Source organism: Molossus molossus, unplaced genomic scaffold (genome assembly GCF_014108415.1).
Source record: "Molossus molossus isolate mMolMol1 unplaced genomic scaffold, mMolMol1.p scaffold_m16_p_14, whole genome shotgun sequence".
Taxonomy (NCBI): Eukaryota; Metazoa; Chordata; class Mammalia; order Chiroptera; family Molossidae; genus Molossus; species Molossus molossus.
In genome coordinates, this window is record NW_023425349.1 from 50,867,350 (window position 1) to 50,881,313 (window position 13,964).

General features: G+C 43.9%; 1 protein-coding gene across 1 annotated transcript in view; it reads right to left on the reverse strand.

Annotated features, from left to right (window-relative positions):
* Positions 1-13,964, reverse strand: part of MAMDC2 (MAM domain containing 2) — a 71,657-nt gene that overhangs the window by 43,172 nt on the left and 14,521 nt on the right. The window contains exons 3-5 of the mRNA XM_036261069.1: positions 13,221-13,477; positions 9,609-9,702; positions 2,245-2,388 (exon numbers count right to left, since the gene is read on the reverse strand). Coding sequence (XP_036116962.1) covers positions 2,245-2,388; positions 9,609-9,702; positions 13,221-13,477 — 495 coding nt within the window. The remainder of the gene's footprint in view (positions 1-2,244; positions 2,389-9,608; positions 9,703-13,220; positions 13,478-13,964) is intronic.

A 13,964-nucleotide genomic window follows, 5' to 3' on the forward strand; every position in this document is an offset into this window, starting at 1 on the left:
TTCTACCACCCCCATAGTAAGCTTAAAACAGGTCTATGTATGTTAGAAAGCCTGGGCAGAAGAGAAAATAATAATATAGAAAGTCCTCACTTAAGGTCATCAATAGGTTCTGTGACTTAAGTGAAAAGACGCATTAAGAAACCAATTTTACTGTACGCTAATTGATGTAAAGGAGAGTTAGGTTCCTAGGGCATCTCATCAACACTATAACAAAAGGACCTTGAATGAAATGACGGTTATTTTAGGACCTGCTGTATTCTACATTTTTTCTTTTCTGCTCCTCCCCCTTTAAATTTTTTTTTTTTTTGGTGCCTCAGTCTTTGCTACATGTTTGAGTTTTACCCAATTATTTAACCCATTTGGCAAAAAGTTCTATGGTTATTTCACAGCAGTGGTACTATGAACTAAATCGTATATGCATATGTTGAAGCCCTAACCCCCGACGTGACTGTATTTGGAGAAAGAACTTTTAAGGAGGAAATTAAGGTAAATGAGGTTATAAAGGTGGGGCCTTAATCCTATAGGACTGATGTCATAAGAAGAGGAAGAGACACCAGAGATCTCTCTCCGCTTGTACACCTGGAGGAAAGACCACACGAGGACACACTGAGAAGATGCCATCTGCATGCCAGGAAGGAGTTCTCACAAGAAACCAACCCTGACAGCACCTTGGTCTTGGACTTCCAACCTCCAGAACTGGGAGAAAATATCTTTCTGTTGTTTAAATCACCAGTCTGTGGTGTTCTGTTATGGCAGCCCAAGCAAACAAATCCAGGTGACCATACAATAGCCAACAATCTTTCTGCAACCTACATGTAATCATTCTCTTCTCTATTTAACATCTTCCAGTGGCTTCTCATCTCCTTTAGAATAAAATCACAAATGCTTGTCCTGGCCTGCTACCCTCATGCTCCATCTCCCTCTCCAACTTCATCTTCCTCCGGTCTCCTCCTCATGGTGCAGCCACACGAACCTTCCGATTCCTTGGAGCGTCCAGCTCTTTCCAAACTCGAGGTCTCCACAGATAACCCCCCTCTGCCTGATGGCTCCCCCTCTCCTGGCTCAGGCCCACTTCCCTCGGAAATGGATTCCCTGAGTCCCCAACCAATATTAGTTTCTTTCCTCTATTCCCTCTCAGAGCTCATTCATTTCTTTTATTGCACTTACCACAGGTTATAATTATGAGTTTATTTGTGTGCATACTTGTCTAATGTCTCTCCTGTCCACTGAGACGACTGTCAGCCCGAGAGGACAAGCTTCACATCTCACTTGCTCACTATTGTTCCCCCAGGAGTTGGCCTGGCCAAGGTCAGAATAGGGTTTTGTAGGGCCTGTATTTCTACAGGTTAAGCAACCTCTAGGGAAAGAATACAAAATTACAAGTACACTGTTGCAAAGGCCCCTTTCCAGGCTTTCCCCGGGGCCCACGCATGGGACGGGCCCTGAAACCTAAGCTTCGTCAGCTCTTTGGTAAATTCACCCCGATGTCCAGTGTATGCGTAATTGTCAAGTAGATAAACGAGACACTAACCCCTTGCAAACCAGCCCTTTCCACCAGTGTCAGCTGGAGTGAGCGTCACGAGGGAGGCCGCTGAAGTATAGGTAATCCTTACGTAGGGAGCTCAGACTGGTTTTTGAGGGATCCTTGTAGGTATATCCATCAAGTAGCCACTCAACATTTCCAATAGCTTCCATTCCCCACAATATAGACTTTAGTGCAGTAAAATACCCATAGCATAAAATTTACCATTTCAATCATTTTCAAGTGCACAATTCAGTGGCATCTAGTACATTCACTACGCTGTCCGACCACTACCACTATTTGGTTCCAGAACATTTCCATCGCCCCCACAGGAAATTCTATGCCCATGAAACAGTGACTCCCCATTTCCCCCTCCCGGCCTGTGGCAACCACTGGCCTTTTTGTGTATAAATTTGCCTATTCTGAATATTTCATATAATTGGACTCTAATAGCTTTTTAAAGGTACTTCTCCATTGAAAGTGAAGAGCAAGATTATTTTAAAGTTTTGGCTATTAACTAATTGGCTAGCCCAGCAACTTGAATTCCGGTTTTAAAAAATGGTCAAATACAAGATGACCAATTATCTTTGCTTCTTTACAGGTGCCTTAAAAAAAAAAAAGTTGGTGTCTTGGTGTGAAATAAGGCATGAACACTACCCTGTCTTCCGCACCTCCCCACCGCCCTCCTCCCCAAGCCCCACGCAGGCGGATGCCCGGCTTACCTAAGCCTGAAGTGTGGTCGCCAGCCCGATACATGTTTGGTTTCACTTTCACCCGAGTCCAGCCCGGACCTTCTTTATCTTGGTAAAAGTTGCAGAGATCTTCCTCAAAGTTGCAGCTTGCTTCCAAGGCACTGAAAGGAAGCTCTAAGCAAAGGAGAACCCTAGTTAAAGCGAGCTTGACCCAAGGCTCTCTGAGGACTACACCAACTGATTGACAAAGATGTACCCATTGTGCCAGGGGAGACCGGACAAGTAAAGCACATCAAAATATTTTTACCCTAATAGCGTCCTGACAGGTTAGCATCAAACCAGCCTATCAGCTGGTAGGAAAATTGTTCTTTTCCTCCCTAAAGGGATGGAAATGTTCTGTACAAAAATAAAGAAATGGCCCTGGCTGGTTTGGCTCAATGGTTAGAGTGTTGGCCCAGGGACCGAGGGGTCTTAGGTTCGATTCTGGTCAAGGGCATGTACCTGGGTTGCAGGTTCAATCCCGGCCCTGGTCGGGGCACATGCAGGAGGCAACCAATTGATGTATCTCTCTCACATCGATGTTTCTCTCTCCCTCCTTCCTTCCCTTCCACTCTGTCTACAAACCAATGGAAAAATATCCTCAGGTGAGGATTAACAAAACAAACAAATAAACAAAAAAGAAGTAACAAACTTCAAAAGAAATTTCCTTTCATGCCGCAAGGACTGCGAGCATTTATTCACATACTTGTTCACAATTAAAAGTTCTTTATACAAATTTAAAAAGAAAAGAGAGCAAAGGTAGGGATTTTAGGAAATTTTAATTTCTCTTTAAGACAGATATTTTAGAAATAATATTTTCCAGAAATAATTTCCCCTTGTTGCTCAATCTCTGTGCCAGAAGCACAGCTGCCGTCTATTTATAATTGACATTCGTAGTAAGAGCTGATCTGCTGAGAGAAAATCATTACTTAGTATAAATCGCATTGTCCAAAAGGTAAACAATTGTGTCACCCATACTGCTGTTATTTGGGCTTTTGCTGAGTTCCGGTATCATTTACCTCGGTTTATAAATGTCATCTCGTCCCAGATTGCTGGAGGAAATGGAATAGAAAATATTTTTGTTTTCTTAAAGAATAACTGGGTCCTAGTCACAAGTGACTGCAAACCTCACTGTTCAGATTGCCCTCTGAGCCCAGAGGGATGTGAACCAGAGTGTGGGGCACGTCCAGTGTAGCTGGGTGGACGCTGTTCTGCATGCTGACACCCACCGGTCTAATCCTTCAGGGCAGGGTGGGGAATGTCCGGCCCGCGGGCTAAAAAAGACCTGAGAAATCAATACCAGCTAACATCACAGGTCTCACCAAATTAGCCTGACCAAAGATGGGAGGCTAATTTCTAAGCTGATAATTTTGAATGGCCCTCGAATGATGTTATAAATATCCAAAGGGCCTTGGCAGAAAAAAGATCCCCCACCCCTGCTTTAGGACACGAGAGAGGGGACCTTGTTTTGAATACCTGGAAAACCATTTCTAGAGTAACATTTGAGTACTGCAAGCTGTTTAGGGACAAAGACTCAGTACATTCCCAGTTTATCAATTTTCAAAGCGAGAGAACATTCAAGTGGGCGGAGGAGCTGGCCCAGATTAAGGGGACAAAAGAGGTGTGACAACCCCATGCTACAGGGTCCAAGATTCAACCTCGTCAGGGAAAACCAACAGCTATAAGTGACATTACTGGGGCCACTGGAAAATGAGCATATGAGCTATAGTTCAGTTGATAACATTCTATCAGTGTTAAATTTCTGGAACTTAATAATTATGTTGGAGAATATATTTGGTTCTAGAAATCACACACCGAAGTATTTAGGGGTCAAGGGGCATAATGTCCACCACCTACTCTTTAATGCTTGATAAAGTAAATGTGGTAAAATGTTAACAATGTGTAGATCTGAGTGAAGAGTATATGGAGTCCTTGATAGTATTCTTGCAAATTTTCTCTGGGTTTGAAATGATACAAAAATATCCAGTTTTAAAAACACTAAATTAGAAAAAAAAAAAAGTGACTAACATTACAAAGAGAAGAACAGGAAGACAACATCCCTGTATAACTGGACCTCGAGTGTGTCTCAGATGACACCATGGACAAAAAGGGCACCAGATGAGCCAGACGGAGAAAGGCAGTGAAGAGAAGCCTCGGCCCTAAGACCAGTGGATTAGCCTCACGCTGCTCCACCCGACTGTCAGCATCAGGGAGCATCTTTGGGTCATGAAGACAGCCTTTCAAACATGAAAACAATGTCATACAAACAAGGGTTTTTTGACGTCCCCCCATGGAGGTTAGACACCAGGGGAACCCTTTTCCATGATGGTCTCCAGACTCAGCCACCCCTCTGCCACCTAGTAATGAAAAAGCAGAAGAAAATTTAAAATCTACAGATGGCCGGGTAGCTCAGAAAATGGCATGGCGTTCTGCAGAGCCACGCTCAGTGAGAATGGCAGGTCAGTGAGATTGCTCATCAGGAATACAGAGCAAGGAATACACCCCTGGGCGGCCGCAGAGAACCATAGCCCATTTATCAGGCATGTAGAAGAGGGTGGGAGGTGGTATTAAAGCTTGAAAGTAAGCAAGGATCAGTTCTCACCATGGTAACAAACTGGGTCATATAGGAAATAATTTTCTGAGGATAAGATTTTATATATACATATATATATATATTTATCTTCACCCGAGGACATTTTTGCATTTATCTTCAGATAGAGCGGGAAGGAGAAAGGGAGAGAAACATCGATGTGAGAGAGACACATTGACTGGTTGTCACCCACACGACCCCAACCAGGGCCAGGGACAAACTGCAACCAAGGCATGTGCCCTTAGTGGGAACTGAACCTGGGACTCTCTGGTCCACGGGCCGACGTTCTAACCACTGAGAAAACCAGGAGGGCGAGGTTTTGTTCTTTGGCTAAATATCTAGTCCTAGAAATGGATTTGTCCAGGATCCTGAGAAGGTATGATAGAACAAAAATCTCAAAAGCATAACTCAGAACCTAAATCTTTTTCACCCAGAACATAATCTCACCCTCAGAAACATCTTAGTCTCTAATTGCTGAAGATGGGACCTGTCTGTGTCCTAACGTGAGCTCCCCAGAGGTGGGGGGACAGCCTTTCCTTCAGGCTTGATTCAGAAGCACCTGGTCAAGGGGCCAAAGCTGAGCTCCTGGGAGAGTCGATGCATTCGAAGCACAGGAAGGTATCAGGCAGGAGGGAGCCCCTGAGCAGTAGCTGATCAGAGAACAAAGTCCCTAGCAAGGTACCAATAAGCATTATAATGTAAGATTTCGTTAGTCCCTTGTTTTCTGACATTTGAACTTTTTAGAAATGAAATGCTTCGAAGATAATCCTTTCAGATGGCGGGTACTGCTGTTTCAGAAGAATTGGTGGAAGTGTTTCTCATCTTTTGCTCTGCTCCTTGGAGATCATGGAGATGAACTCAGTATCAGTCCTAGAGATCTAAAAGGCTTAGCCTCTGTGGGATTTGGGCTACTGTGCGCTCTTTAGGCTAATGAATTTGCACAGTAGTTTTATTTTAGCTCGAGCCAGCCCCAAAGCAGGTTGAGGCAGCTCGAAGCTGGCTTGGGGAAGAGAGGGACCTGGCACCAGACCAAGGAATCATGACTGAGCAGAGGCTGGGCCAGTGACCAAGCTTGGGAGACCCTTGAGGGCCTCTGAGCTAAGAAAGGCTGTGGCCACTGCAGCTGTAACCAGGCAACACTTGGAGCGAGGTTTTCAATTTAACAAAAGGTCCAGGTGGTGTGTTGTTACTGGTGAATAACAGGATTGATCAAGATTGGGAGTTAGGCCTTTGAGAGTATATTTATGAGTATCAGGCCCCTCCAGTCACTGGCTCAGGTATAGGGGTGGGGCCGACCTCAGAGAGGAGGTTGGGTCTGCACGGGGCAGAACAGTGAAGTTTTCAGTACGGGGCTGAGCATTAAGGCAGGGTTCCTAGAAGTGAATGGAATAACCTGTTAGGCATTCAAGGATTTACAGCCTAAAAGGAGAGCTTATTCTTATGAACTAGACTCTGGATCTAATGGTGGAAGGGAGGGAGTTTATGAGTGGAAACTGCTTAGAAAGGGAAGTGCTAGAACTCCAGGCGGGGGGAGTGGGGAGGTCTCACTGTGCTCTGGAGCATCCTGGGGAATACCTGGGGAGCAACATGACATTGATGTTTAACCCCTGAGACTCTGCAATGAGTCTCGGGTCAGGGAAACCAGATTAACTCTAAGCCCAACCAGATGGTGGGAACCAGACGCTTCATGTGTTGAAATAACTCCTGTCTTGGCCTTCTAGGGAGGTGAGGGAAGATGCTAGATCCAGCTGGGGAAAGCAGAGACAACAAGTCTGGAATAAACCAAGATAAAGGGAAAAATGTTGGCCCCTGCTATGAGACAGAAGGGCATAAACTACTGTGAAATGTAAGATGAAGTATGAAAACGAAAGGGCTCAGCTTCGAAGACTCAGAATCTGGCTCACAGCTGCTAAAGGAAGGGCACAAAGCGGGCTGCGGCTTCCACATTCATCAAGGCAGAGTGGGTTCTCTCTCGTTTCCTCTGAGCCCGTTCTCCCGGGAATGGATGGGAGTGTTTGAAAATTAACTAAATACTATTGTTTCATGACCAAGCATTTTCTGTGTGGCACGGTCTGCTAAAGCCTTATCGCATCCATCTTCCTGACAACACTATGGAATAGATTCTTCTATCCGGTTGTATAAATGTGAAAACAGTCGCAAAGAGGTTACTTCACAAACCCAAGGTCACACAGCTTGTCGGTGGCAGCACAGGGATGTGAATCCAAAGTTCTGGCTCCCGGGCATAGCACTATGATCACGTGTTTAAACCATTTTAAAACAAAATTGGTATGTTGGGAGGTTCTGAAGACCCATTTGGAGTCTTGGTTGACCTAACTATATTAAAAAGTGAATCTCTGGGGGTCCTTGTGGAGGAAAGGTCTTTATGTGGGCTGGATTTTACAGATGGAGGGGCCATCAGCTCTTTTAATAAATGGTCCTCATTAAAGGAATAGGACCTTTTTTTTTTTTGGTCCTTATGTTGCTGGAATCTTTCTTTTCTTTTCACCAGTCAGTAGGAAAAAGCACACATATATTCTGTATCTTTTTAAAATCTTTATTGTTGACAGTATTACAGATGTCTCCCATTTTTTCCCTTTTGACTCCCCCTCCACCAAACCCTGCCCCACCCCAGACCTTCCCCATACTATTCTGAATCTTTTCAAAAGGGAAAGTATTTCCAAACATTACTTCTAAAGTGGCTCAGTAGATTCAGTGACCTTCCAGCTGCCTCCTCACCCCACCCTCTGCCAAGCACAGCTACTGAATAAACACCTCTTCTCACACACGTGTCACTTGGAAATATAAACATTCAACGTAAACGCCTAGTGACAAAGAAAAGTTTTCTAAATATAACGATAACAAGGTAAGAAACTACTATTAACATAATTGAGATATTAACTGGGAAATGAATTAGGGAGTGATCAGATTTAGAGAAGAAAAACAATTTTGGTTTCTGTGTTCTATCAAATGAAGACACTTTTAGTCTTTGATTATAGTTTAGATTAAGTAATTTTAATGAAAACGTCTAAATCCTGTCTGGTTCTTTCTGTTTCACTAGCTTTTATTTAAAAATTAGAATTAGTAAAAACAATATTTATTTTTAGCAAATTGGTACGTTTCTCTCTAATTTTGGGGTAACAGTTTAGCCTGAGTAGAAAATATTATCTTCCTTGGACCCCTTGTAGAATATACCTGAAACCATATTAAATTAGAGATGAATTCTATCTTAAGTGAAAGCCAGACTATAAAGGCCAAGTTCAAAAATTTACTTTCCATGCTCCAGAACCCAAAGGCTCAAGAAGAAAATGGGGTCCTGGCCGTTGTGGTTCAGTGGTTAGAGTGTCGGGCCCAGTCAGAGTGGCTCAGTGACTGAGCATTGTTCAATGCACCAAAGGTCACCGGTTCAATTCCTGGTTGGGGCACATGCCCGGGTTGTGGGCCCAATCCCCAGTGGAGGGTTTGTAGGAGGCAGCCAATCGATGTTCTCTCTCATCGATGTTTCTTTCTCTCACTCCCTCGCTAAAAAAAAATCATTAAGGGCTGCAGGTTCAATTCCCGGTTAAAGGCACATACTTGGGTTGCAGGTTTGATCCCCAGCCCATGTCAGGGCACTTGTGGGAGGCAACCAATTGATGTGTCTTTCTCACATTGATCTCTCTCTCTCCCCCCCCACCCCCACCCCCTTTCCCCATCCCTTGCTACTCTCTTTAAAAATCAATGGAAAAATATCCTTGGGTGAGGATTAACAACAAGGAAAAGGGAAGACTACAGTGTCTTCCCGGGGTCCCTCAAGGAAACAAAGTCACTAAAAGGTAAGGTCAATTGCATTTACCTGGGTTATCATTACTACAGTGTCAAACTTCTTATTTTAAAACATGTGTTTTCTAATTCACTTTGAATTGATTGCTTACCTATTTTTCCAGAAGGTAAAAATTTCTTCTCTTTTCCACACACCAGGTTTATGAAAATTACAAAATTAGCCATGATAAAGTAACTTGAGGTCTCACTTAGAGAATTTATGAGTACATACTATTTAGCAAAAAACCATCACAGAGATATATACCTAATACGAATATCTTTAAACATGATATGGGTCTTGGATACATAAAATTGAAAAGAGCTTTGTTTTTTTTTTAATTCTCATCTAAGGATATTTTTTCCATTGAATTTTAGATAGAGCAGGAGGGGGGAAGGAAAAGAGAGAGAGAGAAAGAGAGAGAGATCGATCACTGTGAGAGAGACACATTGATTGGTTGCCTTCCACACGTACCCTGACCAGGGTTGGGGATTGAACCTGCAACTGAGGTACATGCTCTTGACTGGGAATTGAACTCATGACCCTTTGCTCTGTGAGCAAAGAGCTTGGACCACTGAGCCAAACCATCTGCAGGCAGAAAGAATTTTTATAGTTCTATTTCATAGATTTTGAGATGTTTTTCTGCCTACTCATCACCTGTCTATGACCCCAAGATATCCATTAATGAGAAAGATCGAGAAGGAATGAGTATTCTTTAATTTTCATTTCCTAATAGGTAGGGAAGATGAATGCTCCTTAACACCTGACAAGGGCTTGTGGTGTCAGAAAAATTAGATTTACTCTGGAATAATATACCAGAAAAGTGACTATTCAGTTAAATAATTTTTTCAGGATGAGCTAATAGAAAAGGTAAGGAAACTGGAAAGAATTAAGGCAAGTCCTGACCATAGGCATCCATTGAGATGCAAATTTCCAAATATGAGGGAAAAGAATTAAAAGAACACTTACCTGTCTGATTTTGGCAGTGAACAGGAGAGAAAGAAATATCATCCAGAGCAACATATCCTCCTTTGGGACCATTGAAAGCAACTTCAAAAATAACCTGCAGAGGAAAACGACACGGTGCTACAGGTTCACCTATTTTCTGTTAGGCCCACGTGTTCTGAACCATGATTTAAAGTGATGTATTGCCCTGGCCAGTTTGGCTCAGTGGTTAGAGCATCAGAGAGACCCGGGTTCGGTTCCTGCTAAGGGCACGTACCTTGGTTGCAGTTTGTCCCCGGCCCTGGTTGGTTGTGTGGGTGGCAGCCACTTGATGTGTTCCTTTCACGTTGATGTTTCTCTCTCTCTCTTCTTCTCCCCCCCACCCCCACTCTATCTGAACAAAAAATGGAAAAATGTCCTCGGGTGAGGATAAAAAAATTAAAAATAAATAAATAAATAAATAAATAAATAAATAAAATGATGTGTCAATAAGCCAGGAGAGGCCAAGTTATCAGCATTTAAGGAATTATGTTCCCAAATAGGGGAGTTTGGGCAGCTCCCTCCTCAACCCACAGTCTCTTTTAGGAAGAGCCCTAAGTTGTATTTTATTGGTGAACTTTTCCTCCTCTGCTGAGTGTCAGCTAAAGCACCTATGTCACTTGCTGACGAGTACAGAACTGACAATTCGCAGTGTGAACTTCAGTGAGAGAAACAACAGGCTACTTGCAGAGAGCAGGTTCGGTTTCCCTGCACTTCACAGAGGAGTAAGCCCCACTGGGGCCCTTGGCCTTTCCACACACTAATGAGCTCGAGCAGGCCCCTTCTCCCCTCTGGGTCTCAGTTTCTCCATTTTTGGAAAAAAAAAGAGTTTGGACAAGATAGATCCTAAGGTCCCTTTCAGCTTAATAACAATGGCCCTGCAGAGGCCTGGTACCTGACTCGGCAAAATCCAAGAGGTGCCCTGGAAGTTTGCCTCTGGCAAGGGGAGCAGAGCAAGGATGAAGGGAACAGATGTGGACACATGAGAAGGGGCAAATGAAGTTTATACACTTAGCACTGGTCCCCAAAAGCCAACGAAGGAAGTCAGTGACAGAACTTATCTTACTGAGCAGGCCAAATGAGAATATTTCGGATCAGAATATGCTAATATGCTCATCACCGCTCATGTGGCACTCTCTTGCTCAGAAAGAGGGTCTCAAATGCTTGTTTTCCTTCTTAAAATTCACTGGAGAATACGGTGACATTAAATTCGCTGATTTCTGCAGGGTATGTTTCTCTTCCCGGCAATTGCAGAGAGCAAATAATACAGATATAATGAGTTCAGTCTACTAGAGCAAACCACACATGTGCGAATCAAAAGGATATACATTGAAGTTTAGTAATGCCCAGAATTGTAACTTTTCAGCTTTGATTTAAAAAAAAAAAATTGGTGATGTCTCACCCATATAAATGTTGCCCAAGGAGTAGTATATGCTTGGAGGGAAGGCGTTCACAAAGAGAGTGGCGGGGGGCAGGGAGGGGTGGTGTGTGTGTGTGTGTGTGTGTGTGTGTGTGTGTGTGTGACTCATTTGACTTTACTAGAAGGAAAACAATTTCTGAGGCAGTACGTGCATTTCTCTTTCTCCTTGTAACCCAGGCTCCCAGAAAACTTTCCACCAGGCTGCAAGGGCAGCTTGAGGCCTGGTCGGCCTTCGGGATAGGAACTAGCACACACACTGCAGAAGGCACTGTGCTCTTTCTGGGGCTGTGGGGGGCAGACAGCGACCTGAAGAGGGTCAGGGGAGTGGCAGGCTATATTATGCTAAGAAACAAGCCAAACAGAGAAAGACAAATATCACATGATCTCACTTATTTGTGGAATATAATGAACTAAACAAACTGCTGAACAAAATTAACCCAGAGACATAGAGGTGGGGTACAGACTGACAAGCCTCAAAGGGGGGGGGTTGTGGGGGAAGGGAAGAGATAAACCATAGAACTTACATGCATGTATGCATGACCAATGAACATAGACAACAAAGCTGGGGATGGGGTGGGGGGAAGGGGAGGAGGGTCTTAATGCAGAAAAAATGAGAAACATCTGTAACAAAAACAAATTAATTAATAAAAACTTTTTTAAAAATAAAGGGAACAGGGAAAGAGAGTGTAGAAAGCATGAAGTGAAAAATAGGGGACGGTAGCAACCTGTGGTGACTAAGACTGCACTTACAGCCCCGAACCTGCAACCACACTGTTGCCCCACTGACTCGAGAGGTCCTATGGGGTCCTCAGACGGACCTGGGCCTCCTCCTTCAGCTTTAGGTCAGATTTTAGTTCAGGGACTTTTCTAAGTGCCCTGGCACTCACCAGCTGTGTGACCTAGATAAAAAACGTCCAACTTCTTAGGCTCTCCATTTCTTTTTTTACTCCCTCACTTGAGGATTTTTTCCCCCATTTATCATCAGATAAAGTGGGAGGGAAGGAGAGAGAGAGAGAAACATCGATGTGATAGAGCCACACTGACTGGTTACCCCGACCAGGGCCGGGGATGAACTGCAACCGAGGTACGAGACCGGAATCAAACCTTCGACTCTTTGGTCCGTGGGTTGAAGCTCTCACCGCTGAGCCCAACAGGCCAGAGCTACACTCTTCATTTATTTTTTCTCTTCTGAAAAATGGGAATATTTCACCTACTTTGTTTAATTATTGTAAGTAATATAATATGGACATAGATATAGATATGTATTCATATCTGTGCTTAGAAAAATGGTCTTTCAAGGATGCAATCTAAAATGTTACAGTTCTTATCTCTGCAGGGTAGGCCCAGGCTGTTGCAGTTTGTTTTGATTTCCTGAACTTTCTAATTCTTTTGCATTGGACATTTGTCACTCATGTAACTATAGAAAGTATTAAAACTAAAGCACCATTGTTTCAAATTCGGACTGCAATCATAAACTTATTTCTGATTTCTTCGGCATTATTTATACTGTAAAGGAGAAAAAAATATATGTATTTTTTTTCCTCTAGAAAGATTCTCCTCACAAATAAGGGAATGAAAATAATCTTCTTAATAACATCCCTTCATGGGATGTTAATGGCTCTCAGGAGTGCGAGTCCCAGAGTGACTTTCACTCAGGAGGCTTTGCTCCCTTTGAACTTCCATGGCCACAGTGCACGGTTCCCAGGGAGAGTGTGCCCCAAGCACCTAGTTGGTTGACTGGTTTTTCCATATTAGTCCTTAGAAAAAACAGTCTTGTTAGAAGAAGGTGATAAAGAAGGAAGGCAGAAGGGCATACAGCCCGGCTGGTGCGGCTCAGTGGCTGAGCGTTGTTGACCCATGCACCAGGTGGTCGCCAGTTCGATTCCTGGTTGTGGCCCCGATCCCCAGTGGGGGGCATGCAGGAGGCACCCAATCGATGTTCTCTCTCATCGATGTTTCTCTCTCTCCCTCTCCCTTCCTCTCTCAAATCAATAAAGAAAAAAAATTAGAAGGGCATACACAGGAAGGGAGAGAAGTGGAGGGCGCTGAGGAAGGGAAAAGAAAAAAAAAAGATTGAGACACAGCAGAAAAGAAAGCATGAGTGTGAGACTGCAGCACCTCCCGACCCCCTGCCACCCTGCAGAGTGGCCAGGTCAGGGCCCACCTGGGACACCCACCTCCATGGGGTACGGAGCACTGAACTCCACTTCAGCGAGGTTCCAGACAGGACTCTCTGGACTGTCGGTTTTCCAGATCTCCTCATAAATGCCGGTCACATCCCGAGTATAAAGGGAGAAGACATTGTCATTCCCCTGCTGGAGCTGGTAATAAAATGACAGGCAGCCAGACATGGGGGCCGTGGTCACTGGGGAGATGAGCTGTGCCACCTCCTGGAAGTGCTTGATGTACACCGAGTCCACGTACATGTAGTGGCCTGAAAACCAGAGGAAAGAAAGCAGCGTGAGACAGGCCGGGGACTTTCGGATGAAATGGTGGGATTCCGGGATTCACTTGGGAATTATCCAGTGGCAGTGGTGGAGAGGAAGCAAATGCGTCACAGAAGAAAGACGTTCGGCCGTGGATTGATGAATGTCGTCCCTGGGAGAGAAATACATGGGGTTCCCTGTGCTCTGCTAAATATAAGATAAGAATCGTTCTTTTTCTTTTCCTTACTTTTGACTGAAGTAAGCATCCATATAGAAAGGTGAATGTATCATCTGCAAAGTGCTTGGGTTTTTACAAGCTGCACACAGCTGTGGAAAGAAACAGAATGTTACCCCAGAAGCCTCCCTCCTCCAAGCCTTCTTTGAGTTTTAAGGTTTCTAAGAACATACCAAGCACACTCTCTGTTCTTAAAAAGGCATAGACAGACATCTTTACAATATATACAAAATGTCATTTTATATTCTTTGAATGAAACT